At 39.5% G+C, this 19121-nt stretch overlaps 1 protein-coding gene and 1 long non-coding RNA gene across 10 annotated transcripts in view; one reads left to right on the top strand and one right to left on the bottom strand.

The window, feature by feature from the left end:
- Positions 1-16739, top strand: part of mcf2l2 (MCF.2 cell line derived transforming sequence-like 2) — a 74454-nt gene extending 57715 nt beyond the window's left edge. For 5 of the 9 annotated variants that reach the window (XM_058400517.1, XM_058400518.1, XM_058400520.1 and 2 more), the window contains exons 27-34: positions 2266-2364; positions 3561-3644; positions 5445-5516; positions 6719-6808; positions 6954-7069; positions 9967-10082; positions 14147-14241; positions 15032-16739. In XM_058400517.1, coding sequence (XP_058256500.1) covers positions 2266-2364; positions 3561-3644; positions 5445-5516; positions 6719-6808; positions 6954-7069; positions 9967-10082; positions 14147-14241; positions 15032-15132 — 773 coding nt within the window. In that variant the 3' untranslated portion in view covers positions 15133-16739. The remainder of the gene's footprint in view (positions 1-2265; positions 2365-3560; positions 3645-5444; positions 5517-6718; positions 6809-6953; positions 7070-9966; positions 10083-14146; positions 14242-15031) is intronic. The other 4 variants (XM_058400524.1, XM_058400522.1, XM_058400525.1 and 1 more) reach the window with 4 other exon arrangements.
- LOC131360274 (uncharacterized) lies at positions 1400-4838 on the bottom strand. The gene is made up of 3 exons (XR_009205868.1): positions 3545-4838; positions 2792-3418; positions 1400-2523 (listed from the first exon to the last, which is right to left on the bottom strand). It is a non-coding gene; the product is annotated as an uncharacterized LOC131360274 (long non-coding RNA).
- Positions 16740-19121: the final 2382 nt, after the last annotated feature.

Below are 19121 nucleotides of genomic sequence, written 5' to 3'. Positions count from 1 at the left end.
CACTCTCTTCCACCATCACCTGACTGATTATTGTGCTTGGGATTCAACCTCACATTCTCCAGATGACAAGGCTAACACTTTACTGTTATTCCGTTCATGAGCTCATGTGAAATGCATAAAGCAGCGTGGTCTGGAGCTTCATGAACAGTATCTGCCGAATGTGTTACCTTTCATCAGAATACAATATGACTCAAGAAGGCTAGATTAACTATCTCAGTACATCGATCTTGTAAATGCTGCTGTCGTGAGCTGCAGGAGTAAACCCTGTGTGTGTAAGTGATTCTGACAGGTATGTCACCCCTCTGAGGACAAAAGGCCTCTTTGTCGGCCCATCGGCTCGTAGCTGTGTTAATAAAGCAGGAGAAAATGAGCCGTGGGAGCGGAGCGGTACGATTGGCTTCGTCCTTTATGTTGATTGGCATCTGCACCTCGTGCCTCACACCAGCCCCAGAGTGCCGACGCCTCTGAAACCTTCAAGACTGAAAAAACCTAACGACTGGCGTACTTATTTTCAGACTGTTTGAATCACATGTAGCTATAGATTTCTTTGCAGATTTAGAGCTTCACACAAAAAAAAGCAGCGTGCCGTTTCGGTCTTAGCTACTGTTTGTGAAAATGATTTATTGATGATAATTTGCAATATTAACAGCTGTCTTCTAGCAGAAATCTCACTCCACTAATGAGACTCAAAGATTTATTCTTTAGCAAGTGATAAGCCACATACTGTGGCACAATCTGGCTGTTTGATTTGAAAATTGTTGTGGAAAGAGTGATGACTAAAGCTGTGAGCTGTAGGCAGAAGCTTATTGTGTCCTTGTGCTTTGATATGGGCCTGGCTTTTGTAAACTTTTTAAAGTTTCACTTTGTGATTTTAGGCCGGTCAGATACTGTGTTCTTCAAGAACGCTTTAGTTTCAGAAGGGAAAAACGCTTTGACAGCATCACTTTCAGATTGGCGCCCCAGACCGGCGTGTAAGCCGATGTGTTAACGCCATTAGAGAACCTGCGAGTCGGCAATTATGCCGTTTTATTACAATTGTCGCACTGCTTCTGTAGGAAAGGCGTTGTAAGAGCTCTTCAAGGACACACAAGAAATTAGTTTGCAGAACTATCTGTCCTTCACACTAAGACAGCTGACATGGAGCTTAGGAAGTGATGTAAGATGCTGGGCTGATGGGAGAGTTGTGCTGTGATGGTGTAGATTTGATAGTGTTGAGTCCAGCAGTTTTACAGGATGAAAACTTTACACACTGCCTATTTTGCATAGCTAGTTCAACCCTGGGAGTTTCAGTTGACTCATTACTTATTACTGTAACCCCCCGAACCCCCCCCCCCCCCCCGTGGTTCTTCAGACAATTTATTTTGTTAACCACCACAACCAAAATCACAATGTAGTGAATAATAAAAGGATTTTGCATTTTATTGCAGCATCACATGTATACCCCAGAGAAACAGGATGCTGGTTAAAGGCCACAACAGATTTACAAATTATAATTAAAATGAATTCAAATATAAATGATAACAATTAAAAGTAATATAGTAAAAGATGATTTTTAAGAAATCTTGTTCCTTAAAAAGTGAGAATTGTTGACAACTAAAAGAAGGAAAATTAGTTTGTTTCTTCTGTAGAAATTTGGATAGTGTTAGTTATAATTTGAAATTTTATATAACCAGTTTTTCCTTATTTTTATGAGTGGTGCCTGTAAGACATGATGACATATTTATACAGGATATTTGGGATATTGCTTGACCTGAACATTACAAGAGTAATAGTTCAGATAAAAATGAAGAGACTGTGAGGAGTCACAATGATGTCTTACAGCAGAGATCTTCACATATTTAGCCATCTGGCAGATTCCCTTATCCAGAACAGTTTGCATTTATTTCATCTGTACAAATGAGCAGTTAAGGGCCTTCCTCAAGGGCCCAGCAGTGGTGGCTCAATGGACCTGGGATTTGAACTCACAACCTTCTGCTCAGTAGTCCAACATCTTAACCACTAAGCTGCTATGAGCAGGGCTCATGTCAGCTGGAACACAGTGAACATAGGTGATGATTTTCTTCATGAACCTGTTGCTATAGGAGCAAAAGCTTGTCTATTTCAGACATATGGGAAATCTCTGAAATTATACTGACCTGTTTAGTGGTGACATTTAAGACCTCTTCTTACTGTGCATGCTTAGGCCCTGTCCCTGCCTCTTTATCTCTGCCACTTCTTCACTAACCCCTCACTTACCCCTGTGCTTCTCCGCTTGCCTCCTTTTAGCTGGTGCAATGTCCAACATTAGCTCAGACCCATCCTCAGCTCTGGCTAGAAAGCGCTTCACCTTACATGGCCTCTCCAATCGCAGGTCCCTTCCAGCAGGTAATGCTCCAAAGTCTTTGCCATTTTCCTGTCTTGTATCTCACATGTCCTTCAGAGTACAGTCCAGCCTCAAACTGTCTCCCTTTGTCCACATCATGATAAATCATCCTCATCGTCATTCCCGTCATTCATCTTGTCACACGCTTGGTCATTTTTTTCCTTTAAAAAAAAGAAAAGAAAATAGAACGTCAACTAAATAGACCGCACGAACCCAGGGTGCTTTTTGTCAGAGTGAGAGAATTATTATTGCACTTTTAGATTCTCAAAGGATTTCAAATGTTAGCAAAATAGGCCAAGCGGTGCATTGAGACAAAAGAAAACATGAAAGGTGAAATTTCTTGCGCTCAAGCAAATGTCATAGTGTACTGTTTCACTCTGCCTCTGTTGTGCTGTTGACATTTAAAAAAGAAAAAAAGAGGTGTATTACCATTTAAGGCAGATGTATTTGATTCAAGACGCCGCTTCAATCATTACTGCTCAGGAGGCTGGTCTGGACACGCGCTCCTACACTGTATATGATGGTGTCATTAGAGATAAAACAATCTTAGGAGATGAGTAAATACGGTGAAATATTTAGATATATAATTTTTTTAATTTTTACACTGCACTAAATGATGTATTACACAGTTTACGTGCAGCTTCCACTAGGTAGCGTGATTGTGTGGCTCATCCTGGAACTTCCGTGTCTGTGATTAAGGTCATCAGTACACGAATTAGTCATGGTGACATTTCAGGAGACGTGTCGATATTACACATACCGGCTTCCTGAGATGGCTCCTGCTCGAAAACTTGAGGCTGTCAATAAATTTCATCATGTTAGCATATCAGCCATCGATTTTTCACGCAGGGCCTGTGAAGCGCTGGACCGCCGGAGTGTCCACGGTCTGTCATTATCATCTCACTGTTCCTTCTCCCTGCTTCATCCATCACAGATTTGTCAGACGCCGAATCAAGTGTTTAGCCGCCGGAGTGTTTCAGTAAATAAAACTGCGGGAGAATGAATAAAGTTGTGTGTTGCTAGTGACAGAACATCACCCGGTCTTACAGCTGAGTTCTGTAGGAGACAGGAATCAATACTCAGACACAGAGCATGGTTGTTATCATATACACACAGAATGCTTGTCTTCTTTACAGCTCTAAACTTCCTGACCTCTTCTTTCGGCTAATCACTAACCCTCACCTGCTTTCTGCTCCAGAGCCGACGCCTAAGGAGGCTGAAGTCCCTCGCCGCTTCTCTTTAGCTTCCTCCCTCAGCGCTTCCTCTACAACACGCACAAAAGGTATCTTTCTCTAAGAATGAGAGAGCCAGACTAATGAATCATAAAGTCCATCTGTTCACACTTTTTTCTTTTAAGTTTTACTTTAATTCCACCTGCTCAGAAAACACACCAGTGCGCACACTCACGTCAGCATGACGTGTACAGATTTACGTCTCAGGAACATCAGCACAACGATCGCTCTGTCTTACGTACAGCGTGTCGCTTAAACCCAGCAGTGTTGTACAGCAGCACACACTCTTTATGATGATTTATTTATTCTCCACACTCACCATGTGATGAACAGATTCCTCTCCCTTCTCCTCCTGTGAAGAATCATCATAATTGACTTTATTTTAAAGCTGTTAACATTCCACCATCTACAATCAACAGCAGAATAAACATTCTGTCTAATGCAGACTTTACACTATACGCCTCTGACAGCAGACATACAGGTGTGTTTAACCCTTTTTACCAGTGCACCATGGGAATGGATTGGACATTGGCTTAATTTAGAAACAAATGTATTTATTTATTGCTGAAAGTTAGGAATGTTGGTGGTCAAAGATAATGACTTTAGATTTTCAATTATTTACTTTATTAATGTCAGAGAGCAGAAATGGGTTTGATATCACCTTTTACACTGACATTTGTTGGAATAATACAGCCTCTAGTAGGCTAAGTAAAAACATAAATACTAATAGAAAAAAAAACCTACACATTAGTGTCTACTTTCATATGAGCCGTTAATCACCGGTGTGAAGTGTGACATGAGAGAGAAATTGAATGCATGAACAAACATGAGCTCTCCAAAACAGGCTGAAATTCCATTACAGTACAATAACGGATTTTCCCATCAGAAATAATGTAAATACAGATAATCCATTCCAGCCGCGCAAAAATATGATCAATATTCCCAATATGAAGTGTATGTACACTGTATGGCTGCTTACAAAGAACTGACCCAAGCCAAGCATTCCATGTCAAGGGTCCTCACAGGAAGTGGTGCCACCATGCTTGGGCTGAAAATAGAACAGACCGCCCACACCACCAATCTGTCAGCAAAAAAACACCCCAAAAATCACCTAGCTTTTGAACGCATGCTGAAGTAGACGTTGGTATCGTGGGTTGAGTCTTTCACACAGCTTGGAACTGAAAACAATTCGAAAAATTTGTAAAAAATTTGTAAAACTTGCTCCGGTTGGCTTCACTCGGCTTTTCACTGACGCAGACAAGTTTAGAACCCGGATGCACGCGCGACATGGCCGGCCTTTGGATTGTTTGTGTGCTGATGCAAATTTCTTGCAAAATTTCAATTCTTAAGGCAAAAATTCCTAAGGGAGGGAATTCATATGCCGAGGTTCTTCTTTGGTCTTCTGGTAAAATGAGTTAAAGATCTTTAAAAGTCTAAAACCAGCCTCAGGAAGTAAAAAAAAAAACCCTAAACATCAGTAAGAGTGATCTAAAGAGACATGGTGCAGGTTTTTAATTCCTCATTAAAACAAGCTGCTTATGATATCACTGAGACGTCATCTGGGCATGTTGTGTTAATGTTGCATAGAGGTGTGTGTGTGTGCGCTATTTGAGAAAATGACATTTAAACCGAATCTCATCCGTAATAAAGTGTAGCTCTTAATAATCTGACACTTAGAGAGAAGCTTGTTCTGTCCTGAACTTGTGTCTCTGTTCCTGTGTGTTATGAGAAAAGTGTCCGGCTGGAGAGGAGAATACACTCGCTCACTGCTCAGTATCTCCATGATCTTCTCGTTGTCAGAACAGACTGGCGGCTGATTTGCTTTAATAAACTCCCATTGCTTCACTCAGGTCCTCTTTCTGCCACGGTTAAAAGCAAGCGTCATCAGATTAAGAGCGACCCCACGCCGCTGGGTTATGAAGGTATTCTACAGAGGAGTGTGAATGTGTGCATGTGGAATGTCACGTGTGTAAGACGTGTTCGAAGTGACGGAGTGAGCTCGCTCTTGGTGTGATGTGAATGCGCATGATGTCATGGGCTAAGAGATTGCTGTTGTGAATTGAATTCTAGCTGCATACAGTTTTATTTATTTATTTATCTAAGGACTATTTGCACCTTGGTGAAGAAATACATATTTCTTGTGTCCAGTTCAGTCACAGCTAATTTTTTAGAACCGAGTAGCCACCGATTTGAGGGCTAATACTTGCTAAAATCTAAATTAACCTATTCGCTGGTTTCTTTAGCTAGTGATTTATATAAAATATACAAACTTGGCTGAAGCTTTACCTAATATATTCATTAGCTAATTTGCTATAAAACTTGGCCTGTGCTTTGGCTAGTGATTTACACACTATAGTAGCTAGCTATCTTGCCATGAACATGGTTTGTTTTTTACACAATATAATCATTAGCTAATTTGCTATAAAAGTGCTAAAAGCCGGCATTTTACACAGTATAATCATTCACAGTCTACCTTGGCTAGTGAGTTACACTGTATAATGACTAGCTGTCTTGCTAGCAACTTGGCTAGTGATTTATGCAGTATAATCATTAGCTAACTTGCTATAAATGTAGCTTGTGCTTTACACAACGAAATCAAGCTAATTTGCCATAAAGCTAGGCTAGTGCTTTAGACAGTATTTTAGCTAGCTTGCTAACAGACCTGGATAGTTCTTAACACACTAATTGTTAGGTAAGAATTCTGCTGGTTAGGTAGGTGCTGCTGGTTTTAAATAAAGAAAACCTGACTCATCCTTTTAATGACATTTAATTCATTGTTAGCTGATTTGCTAATGCTCTTGATGATGTTTTTAATGACATGATACTCAGCCTATTATTAGCTAGCTTGTTAGCTTAGCTACAGATTTCTAGTTTGGTGTTAAATGTGTGAGGTGTTTGTTTAGTGTATAATGTAGGTAGCTAGATTGTTGCTAAAGAAGGAAATGGTGATTTCAGGGGTGCAAATTTTCCAAAGGTGCAGTTTATTGTTTTCTTTTGTTTAGTTTTTGGTAATGGGGTTTTGCTGTGGATGGTTTGTGATGTTTGCATGCGTGTGTGTTGCGCTCGCTGTGCTGTCCCTCAGAACAAAATGTAGACATTAATCTGAAGGGTACTTTTCTCTCAGATACTTTGCGAGACGCTCTTCCTGCTGACAGGAAAACTAAAGGTACAACAGGTAGCAAGCCCACTGTGCCTAGGTCCACCTCTCAACCAGGTAATCATCAGACAGAGAGACAGAGCGAGATATTAATGTGTCTGATCCTCAAGGCTGTTTTATTTTATTTTAAAACCTCCTTTTTCTGAAAATGTAGTGCTTTTATTTTCCCTCAAGGATTCATGTGATCTGTTTATCCCTCAAGGCTGGACCCAGCGCCGTTTACCCTCGATGGACCCTGAAGACTTTGAGACCATCCCATCCAGTGCTGAAGAGCTCTCCAATTCCTCAGACGGAGAGGAGGACGGCAGCAACAAAAACGTACGTGACCTTCCCATATTATCGTTTCTCTGATGCATCGAGTTAACCGTAACCCTGACAGTCAACAAATATGCATCAGCTGTATTATCTGTCCCTCGTTCCATGCTCGCTCATTCCCTTCAAATCTTCTCAGTCTCTTCAGAGAGAGAAAAAAATAAAACTTTTAATGATGCGTTGCTATCTCAGATGCCGGTTATCAAGATCGGCTAGACCTGACATTTAACAAACTAAACGTGATAAAGCTTAGCCTGCTGCGGCTCTCCTCCGGTTTTAAATACCCCTGGGTGCCTTTTTAATCTGACTGGAGGATGAGCGCAAAAGATATGATTAAGAAGAGAGGCTCGATCAGAGCGCCACAGCCGTCTGATACGTCCCACTGAGGAAAGGTTTTCTTATTAACTCATGGCATCACCACTAGACGGCGCTGTTTAACAGCTAAAACAAGCTAAAATTAGGTTTAGAACTTTCAGAGCTTCAGACTGACTGCAGAAGGTCTGGACTCCATGAGGAGCATTTATGCCAAGGAATGTTCAAAGGAGGAGACGACATGTACATGACTGACATGTAAAGTAACCAATCAATACAATTTATTCAGTGTCATGTTTAGGGGGCATGAACATGTAATGTCCCGAATAAATAAAAAACACCAGCATGCAACCATAGATGGTTCATTTAAGAAAGTTGTGCAGATTAATGAGTCTATACTGTGAACTTCACATCATTTGGAAAGTCCAGTGTTTAGTTGATCCTCATAAACGCTCATTAACGCGACGGCTTTCTTCTTCTGTGAGGGAAGTCGAGCGTCACGACGGCTTTGTTTCTCAAAATGTTGAGGCGAGTCGTTATAGGAAAATAAATCTAATTATTATTATTTTTTTATCACTCAGTGTTTTATTCCTCTTGTACCACACTGAGTCGTAAATGATGACAGTTTTTTAGTTTATTAACGAGTGACATCCTTTTGCTTTTTTTTTTTTTTAAAGCATTTCTAGTTGTAATGAATGTTGTGAAATGTCCATAAAACAAGGAACTTCCTGTTCTCTCTCTTACTTTATAGCTGTATTTTCATCAACTCACCCACTTTTATTTTATCCCCTCTGTCTCGAAGTTAATAAGACACAAAACCTCGGTTTGTGAGAAACTGTCCTCTGTCCTGAAGACATTCCCATGGTGGAAAACTCCATCCAGGATCATCTGGACAGATGTTATAAAATGTTTTCTGTCTCTGCTGGAGAATTTCAAAGTTGATGTATTAGAATTTTTGCTGGTCCACACTGAAACGTCTGAGATGTCTGAGACTGTGGAATGTCACCATGTCTGTAGTACATCATCTTGTCCATCATCTTGTTTGTTTTGAGTTAAGACTAGAAATATGTCAGTGTTTTTGAATATCTCTGTTTTATTTGGTCCACACTGGAACAGGAAAAGGGCTTTTTTTTCAAAATATATCCACTTGGACAGAAACAGCGCCTCCGTATGGATGGAAGATCAAAATGTAAAGGAAAAGATTCTTAAATTTATCTGGATTAATGTGGATTTACTGATCATTAGAAATCACTGACACTGGAGACTCCTTACAGAAAGATTCAGCTTATAAACAATGATAGGTTTATTGTTTGTTAAATAACAGCACTTTTTAAATCTGTTTATTATTAGCTTAGATTATATTAGATCAGTGAGTTGTTACTAATGCTTTAGTAATACATACACATGAACACAAAACTTTCACTGATCATATGTGTTAAATAATGTACACTATATACAGCTTTTATTTTCTTTTTCTGTTCAGATCAGATATCCACGACTGTTCACTTGAGCCTGTTTCACAGTACGTGAGATTTCTCCTTTGGCTCAGTTTAACAGATTATCTTTAAAACAAACAAAAAATCAACACAAACTATTACTATAAAGGATGTTTGTTTCTCGTCTTTCAGTGTGGTCAGGGGTGAATCCTGGTGATTGAACTGACCTCTCTGAGGCAGACCACACCTGAGTGTGAGTGAGCGTGATACAAACAGATTAAACCCTGAAAAAGTCTAAAATGGCATTTATATTTGTTTTGCCCCTAGAGCAATAAAATAACAATTATAAAAAAAAGAAAAAAAAAATACATTTAATTCTTAAAAAGTTTTATGTGTTTTTAAATGACTGAAATATTTTACACAATAATTTTAATATAATTATTTTAAAATGGCATTAATATTTACTGAAACTATGTTCAACTCGTTTTCCCCTTAGATCAACAAAATAATGATCATGAAAAATGAAAACAAAAATTATAATTTTTTATTATTAAAATATTTTATTTATGTGTTTGTAAATAACTGCAAATAAATTTTAAATAAGCATTTAAATAGAATTATTTTAAAATGCCATATATATATATATATACAGTGTGTGTGTGTATATATGTATATAGGAGCTCAACTCCTTTTGCCCTTAGATCAACAAAATAATATGAATTCCAAATTAAATGCAAAAAAAAAATAATTATTGAAAAATATTTTTAAAATCATAATTTGTTTGTAAACAATTTTAAACAATTAAGTTATTTAAAATAATCATTTAAATATAATTATTTAAAAATCATATTCATATTCCTGTTTTCCCCATAGATCAATAAAGCACCCTAGAAAATTATAGGTCAGATGTTTATTTTAAACATTACATAAAGGTCATTTTCCTCTGCCTCATGTCCAGGATCTCTCAGCATCATGAGGAGGAGCACATGGATGTCTTTTGAGAATTTTTCTTACATAAATTTTATTTATATTGCATTGCTGGAACAACAAAACACATGGCCTTGGTCAATGAGACATCGATTCTTATGTAGTGGACAAAACACGAGGGTTAAAGTCTTGCTGCTCTGCCTCATTTTTTTTCTCCTTCACTTCCAGGGGGAACACAAGCGCTTCCAGGTGCAGCTAACGTACGAGTCACGAGCGCCGCAGGAGATGTCGCTGGAGCCTGGAGATTTAGTACAGTTCCTAGAAGAGGTTGAGAATGGCCACTGGTGAGTAATGGACAGAGCCTCCTGCTTTACTGCTGCCTGACCATCCTGGCCACCCCACCCCCCCACCACCCCTCCCTGCTTTAGACACAACACAAACACACACACACACACATATATATATATATATATATATATATATATATATACACTATATTGCCAAAAGTATTCGCTCAGCCATCCAAATAATCAGAATCAGGTGTTCCAATCACTTCCATGGCCACAGGTGTATAAAATCAAGCACCTAGGCATGCAGACTGTTTTTACAAACATTTGTGAAAGAATGGGTCGCTCTCAGGAGCTCAGTGAATTCCAGCGTGGAACTGTGATAGGATGCCACCTGTGCAACAAATCCAGTCGTGAAATTTCCTCGCTCCTAAATATTCCACAGTCAACTGTCAGCTGTATTATAAGAACGTGGAAGTGTTTGGGAACGACAGCAACTCAGCCACGAAGTGGTAGGCCACGTAAACTGACGGAGTGGGGTCAGCGGATGCTGAGGCGCATAGTGCGAAGAGGTCGCCAACTTTCTGCAGAGTCAATCGCTACAGACCTCCAAACTTCATGTGGCCTTCAGATTAGCTCAAGAACAGTGCGCAGAGAGCTTCATGGAATGGGTTTCCATGGCCGAGCAGCTGCATCCAAGCCATACATCACCAAGTGCAATGCAAAGCGTCGGATGCAGTGGTGTAAAGCACGCCGCCACTGGACTCTAGAGCAGTGGAGACGCGTTCTCTGGAGTGACGAATCGCGCTTCTCCATCTGGCAATCTGATGGACGAGTCTGGGTTTGGCGGTTGCCAGGAGAACGGTACTTGTCTGACTGCATTGTGCCAAGTGTAAAGTTTGGTGGAGGGGGGATTATGGTGTGGGGTTGTTTTTCAGGAGCTGGGCTTGGCCCCTTAGTTCCAGTGAAAGGAACTCTGAATGCTTCAGCATACCAAGACATTTTGGACAATTCCATACTCCCAACTTTGTGGGAACAGTTTGGAGCTGGCCCCTTCCTCTTCCAACATGACTGTGCACCAGTGACCAAAGCAAGGTCCATAAAGACATGGATGACAGAGTCTGGTGTGGAGGAACTTGACTGTCCTGCACAGAGTCCTGACCTCAACCTGATAGAACACCTTTGGGATGAATTAGAGCGGAGACTGAGAGCCAGGCCTTCTCGTCCAACATCAGTGTGTGACCTCACAAATGCACTTCTGGAAGAATGGTCAAAAATTCCCATAAACACACTCCTAAACCTTGTGGACAGCCTTCCCAGAAGAGTTGAAGCTGTTATAGCTGCAAAGGGTGGACCGACGTCATATTGAACCCTATGGATTAGGAATGGGATGTCACTTAAGTTCATATGCGAGTCAAGGCAGGTGAGCGAATACTTTTGGCAATATAGTGTATATATATACACGCACATGCACGGACACACACACATATAAAAACACATGCACACGCACACATACACACTCGCATATACACACACACACTCATACCAACTGCATTCCTGACAGCGCTCCAATAAAGCTTCTACACAACCCATTTTAATATTAGAGATTTATCCCTGATGCATCTCTCATTAACCTTTATTCATTATGCAGAGGTAATGTACGAGAGAGGAGAAGCTATTACAGCTGCAGCTCTGCTGCATTTCTATTAAAGTGTAGTCCTGAATTAAAAGTTAATTCAGATCCAGCTCGACAAAAGGCGCATCCACCATACTGAGTGTGTGTTTTTCGGATGAATGTGCACATTACAACGCAGATGAGAACACAGGACTGAAATGAGCAATCGTGCCCATTGTCTAAATCTAAATACAGAGCTGTTATCCTGGGTATCACACACAGAACCGCCGCAAGTGATGAGCGAGGGTCTCGTAAAGTCTCATGTGAGCGTGTGCACTACATTTTAGGGTGACTAATACCCCATGACATTAAAGTGACGCTAAGAAAATGCACCACATATGCTCATATTTCATCAGCTCATGAATAATTCATTTCTCCAACTATCTTCAATCATTTTGGTATCTTCTTCTTCAGCACTCGTGTGTCTCGTACCCTCTCAAGGCCTAACCGTTAGAAGGAATTTGCTCTTCTTCTTTTTTGTCGAGCTTAGTCAACACATGGCTCTTTGAAAACTTGTATAAGTTTAGGAGAAGTTCACGTGCCTGTGTTTTCACACACTGAGTTGCAGTGTTCTTCAGAAATGACACATTTCTCTCAGATGTGCACACATCTGCCCATGGCGAGAGTGTGACACTGTGTGTGTGTGTGTGTGTGTGTGTGACACTGTGTGTGTGTGTGTGTGTGACAGTGTGTGTGTGTGTGTGTGTGTGTGACACTGTGTGTGTGTGTGTGTGACAGATATATATATATTCATGCTCACACACACATCACATTTCGGCTCTGGCTCTGACAGCTAATTTTTTTCTCCCTCAAACCTAGGATGAGGTTAACTCATTACAGACAAACGCTTTAACAGGAACAAAAATAGCCCAATATCAGTAAATATTTGCTTACAGTGTTTGCAGTTAACAATCTAGTCCCCCTTGTGGATGACCGTTTGCACTGACCATAAGAACTGAGCTTTAGATGAATATTTATGATTTGCTAGAACTTATAGGACATTACTTGTGATATAATATAATTATGTTGATTTAATGGGTTTTTTTTTATAAAACTGCTATGGAATATTTTTCCTAGCTCCAAACTAGCTCTTTTTGTTAATGAGAGTATAAAGCACCAGGCTTTCCATACCAGTACAATACCAGTGCAATAGTTAATACCAGTGTAATAATCAGGTCAGTAATTAGTTTCAGTCGAGTCAGGTAACTCATACATAACTCAAATAAAGGTCAAATTCTTTTTGTCAGGGTTAGCAGGAATTACACAAAAGCCTGTTTCTGCCATTTAAGGAAAATATAACTCCTTTAACTATGTCCCTATATAGTGAAATATTTCAAAATAAGAAGGAAATATTCTGAAAATTATGACTTTGTATCATAAAATAATGCCATTCCTGACATGTTGACCTGCTGTAATATCCACTCTCGATGTCAGAGCCGTTCAGAAAGTGACAGGTTCCAAATTTACACATGGTTATGATAATGTACATAATGACAGTGAACCAGGGACTAATCAATTGTCCTGAGTGTGGTATGATGACTAACAGAAGCACTTTAAATCTATATTGTATGCAAATTGAATGCCAAAGTGAGTCAGAAACCACTGTGACGAGCTCCATGAAAATCCCAGATTCACTGAAGAGCCTGGCATCAGATATGTGCTGAAACGTGTGTAATGATGGGAACACTGATGACCGTTCCTTACTAGGTAATAGGTAAAGATTCTTAATACCTGTTAGGATGGATGGATGGATGGATGGATGGATGGATGGGTAAGTACATGGATGGATGGATGGATGGATGGATGGATGGATGTATAAGTACATGGATGGATGGATGGATGGGTGGATGTATAAGTACATGGATGGATGGATGGATGGGTGGATGTATAAGTACATGGATGGATGGATGGATGGATGGGCAAGTACATGGATGGATGGAAAGATGGATGGATGTATAAGTACATGGATGGATGGATGGATGGATGGGCAAGTACTTGGATGGATGGAAGGATGGATGGATGTATAAGTACATGGATGGATGGATGGATGGATGGATGGATGGATGGGTGGATGTATAAGTACATGGATGGATGGATGGATGGATGGATGGATGGATGGATGGATGGATGGGTGGATGTATAAGTACATGGATGGATGGGTGGATAGATAGATGGATGGTTGGGTATATAGCTCATTATACAAACTTTATAATGTTTTTTTCTCTGTTTCTATCCTTCTGTAAAGCTGCTTTGAGACACTGTCCATTGTTAAAAGCGCTACACAAATAAACTGAACTGAAAGCGAGGATATCTACAAGGTGAACCTCCGAAGTCAAGCCCCACCCACCTCTTTCTCTCACCTTTTTTGGTTTTCTTTTGAACTGACCCCCATTCCTTAATTTCGTTCTGCACTTTGACAAATTGACCGTTCTCTCTCATGTTCTAGGCTAGTCAAGAACCTAAATACTCTGAAGACAGGGCTGGTTCCACCCTGTATCCTGCAGTCTACAGCAGGAAGAGTGGACATTTACAATAACACTGGTATATAATCTAACCCACCGGGGCAAAAAGGGGGAGAGAGGGGTGGAAGATACATCTGGATTACTGTTGCTGTTGAAGCTTATTTCACACCACTGCTCACTATGAAGCATCCTAACAACAACATAACGAACAGCTATAATGTTAGAATGCAGGGCCAGTGTGCTTCTGACCTTGGATGTCACTTCCATCCCTCTTTTGCTCAGACACGGTAAACAAAGTGGGCACCCGCAAGGCATCAGATCAAAGTGGCTGGGGATTTGGAAATGGGTTGTTGAATGTGGAGTATGGCATTGGAGCTGTTTTGCATTGACGGATTTGCATTTTTCTTTGAGAAGGAAACCAAGTAGAGCATGATGTCAACCCCTGAGGCATGCGCTCCTTTCCATGAAGCCTGGCCTTGCTGTGTTCACAATTTTGCTCTTCCCTGGTTTGCTCGAAGCCCCACCCTTATCATAACAAGCTGCTTAACGGAGACTGGATTATGTCATAAAGCTTCTTGCTGCTCTTTCAGTTTGGAGTGGGGTGGGATTTTCTGTTTGTTTGTTTTTTGATATTTTTTCCTCCTGTCTTTCACATTCCAGCAATCCTCTCCTAATTCCCTAAGTTTCTCACAGCATTTAATAATGTCATGTGATGATGTTTGGCTAATATTATTATTTTTATTATTTTTGCTTTAGAGCACCTGCCAGGCCTTGTCTCGAACCCTCGTAACCCTCCTGCCAACTTCCTGTTGATTTGCATTGACAATCTCACACACTATTAAACACTTATTTCCTTCCTCTTTTTCCAGACATCTTCAGTGACCTGTGTACGGCGGCCCTCACAGACACAGAGGAAACAGAGGAGAGCGCTGGACTGTTAGCAGTCCAGGAGAACAGATTTGCATGTTGAACATGTCTTTTTTTTATAAACTCTTCTGGTTATAGTGCCATACGTCCATGAACCATGCAGGAGAACTCCCTGCTAAACCTTTGCGTTACTGTAAAGTGAAGACAATCTGTTGCTGCTATTCCCATGTGTGCCATGTTGAAGAAAGCACTGGAGCTTGGATTTTTTATTTGTTGACCTTTGGACTTTAAACGTTGCTGATGCAAAGCATGGAATGAGGTCAGTCAGCCGTCACAGGCAGCTGTGATCCAGCTGTTCTTGAGCAGCTGATGAACACTTGACATTTTTCTAAAAGGAGAACTGGAATCCAGTGTGTTTGGAAGCAGTGTTTCAAGCGATGTCGGATCACACACTGCTCGTTTTAAGAAACTGGCTCCATCATGTCGGGACGCTGAGCGAGAGAGACAAAGACTCCTAAATTGTCCTGTCCTGCTGAAATTACCACTCTGAATTCTCTTATAGCTTGGATGACTTTTTGTTTATCGAGGACGTTCAGATGGAATGGAAGTCATCTCAGCCAAATTACCTTTTTTTTTTGATCTGTTGGTCAAAAATGCAGCAATTTAGAGTAGAAATAACAAATCTATTATGTGTATGTGTATTATAGAGTTTTTTGAACTCTTTTGTATTTTGCCGTCTTATTTGTTCTGTAATTGCTCTTTAAATATTCATTTCCGGGTCCACGGATGTCTCTCCAGGGGACGGTTAGACTCAGAGCAATTTTATCAGTCGTTTGATATTTTATTGTAGCACAAAGGTTCCAACTGTACTGTAAGAACAAATAGTATTGATATATATATGAACTTAATACTTTTTATTATTATTATTATTATTATTATTATTATTATTATTATTATTATTCAGACAAATTTAGTTTCTTGTCAAGACATCAAATCAGTCCACAGTGTAGCTAATGTGGCCTTGCTTCAAGCAGCAGAACATTTCGGAGAACACGACGATGGCTTGCTGCTGAAAGTGAGATGGTCTCACAGCAAAGAAATTCTTATAATAAGAAAGATTGTTCCATGGTGACATGCCCGTTGAATGTAAAACAAAATCTATTAAATCATGTCTTATTGATTTTTTTTAAAAAGTGGAGGCTTTAAACATTTTCCAAGACTGGTCACACGGCTGTATATATCCTAATCCCGTTTAGATGGTGGTGATGATGATGATGATGATGATGATGATGATGATGATGATGATGATGATGATGATTCTAAGCACAAAAATTCAATGTAGGAATGACGAGTTTATTGATGATGTTTATAATACACTGTTATTTATTAAGAGAAGCTGATGCTTTTAACCGGTCAGTGTATTACAGTCAACATTTTCAAACATACCATTAAATACGTACAAAATAAATACTGCAGTTATGACATTTCCTTTTTATTAATTATGAAGGGAATCTTTGTCCCTGACCTTCTTGACCAGCTTAACCCTTATATTCTGCTCAGGTTAAAATAACCCATGTCACTTTTCCTTTTTTCTTTTTCTTCTTCTTCTTCTTTTACTAAAAATGCAGCAGCTACAATAATAAAGTTCTTAGGCTTCGCAAAAGATAATCATATTTAGAAAGAAAGAAAGAAAGAAAGAAAGAAAGAAAGGGAAAAGTCTGTGTAGCCAAGATGATGTTTAACTCACAAAAGATAAATTAGTACTAAAAAGTTTCCTTTTGTGTGATATGTGACCGCCACATTCCCTACAAACTTAAAAATCTGATTTTATTGACCACTCATGTACAATTCTAAACAGAACAGCAAGCAGTGAAATGCTCTTTTTAGCTCTGTATAAAAATAGAATCAAATAGAATAAAACTCGACTAGGAATTCCAATAAAAATAGATCGAACTTAACTCTACATGTAAGGAGAACACTTTATAAAAAACAAACATTATAAGATCTAACATTAATCATACTATTAATCATATAGTCAGTTAGACAGCATCTTAAAGAGAACACATACAGTCAGATCAATAAATATCAGCACTCTTGGCCAAGATACAGAAATAAAGACATTATCAACATTATTGGAAGATTGCTATCAGTTCTGCTTTGTAGTAGACTTCCAGAGATCTGCAGTGAATCTGTTGTGGTGTTCAGGGTTGCCAATAATTGTGTTATTTTACCTTTAATTTGTCACTGATATATTTCTAAATGGTGAAATGTTATAAAGAAATTCTGGAATGTAAAGTAAAGCCACGAGGTTCACCGAGGTCAGAAGGTATTAAAGCTGTTATCTTTAATAACAGGCAAGTTGTTCTTCCCATTTAAAGTGTCAGCGTAATTTTATCTCTTTTTCTGTTCAAAGCCAACGTAAAGGTAGCATTAAGAGTAAGCACATGATGTATTAACTACTGTACCTGCTGTGTTAAAAACCGCCGAAACACTGTTTGTACCTTTGTGACAAAACCATAACGATATTCTCCGAGTGATTTGTGGATTCTCGTGAATTCTCAGATAGACTGCTCTGCGTTCCTGGACTCTGTGGGAAAGGCTCTCCTTTCACATGAACATGTAGTCCGTGTTAGGCGGTTAGTGTGGAGAAGACTGACAGAAAAAAAAGGGAGAGGGCAAGATGAGCTTCAGTGGGCTTTGTTCTACAGAAGAGGGGGCTTTCAAGCTCCAGAGGGATCCAGGAAGCAATGGGGAGAGTACACATCTAGCACAAAGAAAGAGATGGGAACGAGAAAAAGAATAAAAACAAAACAAACAAAAATTTCTCTCTAACTCTCACCAGAGTGTCCTTCAGGCTCGCTACAGAATCCTCTCAACCTTTTTGAAGCCGGCATGGGAGGAATTTCATCATGAGTGAGCATGCTGGCAAAACAAAGATTACCATCTTCAAGAGGCGGCCGGATTTCGCCAAAAAAGGCTTGCTTTGGGTCGCCTTTGGGGACAGCAATGATAACTTCATTTCTCAGACACGCCATGTTGTGATCTGTCGGCCTGAGGTGAAGGTGCAGGGGGATTTGTTAATTTTATGACACTTTAAACCACAATTGCACTTCCATTGTTTATGAAACACATGTTTACCTTGAACGGAGCCCATATTTGGGTGTGTGGATAGACAGCATGCTGTTGTTTAACAGTAAAATGAAAAAAGCCACCACCATGCAATGAAGGCTTACAAGTTGAAGGAAAATTGACAGACTAACTTTTATGCCTTGGACTGCTTATGGTGACATAAGTTGCTTTTTAATGAGATGAGAATAATGCCTCTGAAAAAGTAAGAAGCATGTGGTCCTATGCACGAGACTCATTCAGATATCTTCCTGGAGATCCTGAGATTCTGGAGTGTTTGAAATCTGGGCAGCCGAGTCTGCCCATGGAAAACCCCTTTCCTGTCATCTTTCATCTGCTAGCTTGAACACTTTATTATCATGTTTATATGCAATAATAATAATTATTATTATTGTTATTATTGTTGTTGTTATTGTTTATAATATAATTATAAATAATAATAATAATAATAATTATTATTATTATTATTATTATTATTATTATCAATAATAATAATAATAATAATAATAATAATAATAATAATAATAATAATTATCATTATTATTATTATTATTATTATTATTATTATTATTATTATTATTATTATTATTATTGATTGGCTCTGAGCCCCTTCCTGTTTGCTATGGTGATGGACCAGTTGTCAGAGGAGGTCAGACAGGAGTCTCCTTGGACAATGATGTTTGCAGAAGACATTGTGATCTGTAGTGAGAGCAGGGAGCAGGTGGAGGTAAACCTGGAGAGGTGGAGGTTTGTGCTGGAGAGAGAGGAATGAAAGTCAGTGGTAGTAAGACTGAGTACATGTGTGTGAATGACAGAGAGGGAGGTGGAACAGTAAGATTGCCAGAGTAATGGAGAGTGTGGGAAAGAGGTAAAGAAGCGAGTGCAGGCAGGTTGGAATGGGTGGAGAAAGGTGTTGGGAGTTCTGTGTGATAGAAAAATTTCAGCAAGAATCAAGGGGAAGGTGAT

Source organism: Hemibagrus wyckioides, linkage group LG10, assembly GCF_019097595.1.
Source record: "Hemibagrus wyckioides isolate EC202008001 linkage group LG10, SWU_Hwy_1.0, whole genome shotgun sequence".
In the NCBI taxonomy this organism is placed as follows: domain Eukaryota; kingdom Metazoa; phylum Chordata; class Actinopteri; order Siluriformes; family Bagridae; genus Hemibagrus; species Hemibagrus wyckioides.
This window is presented reverse-complemented; position numbering and strand designations above follow the sequence as displayed.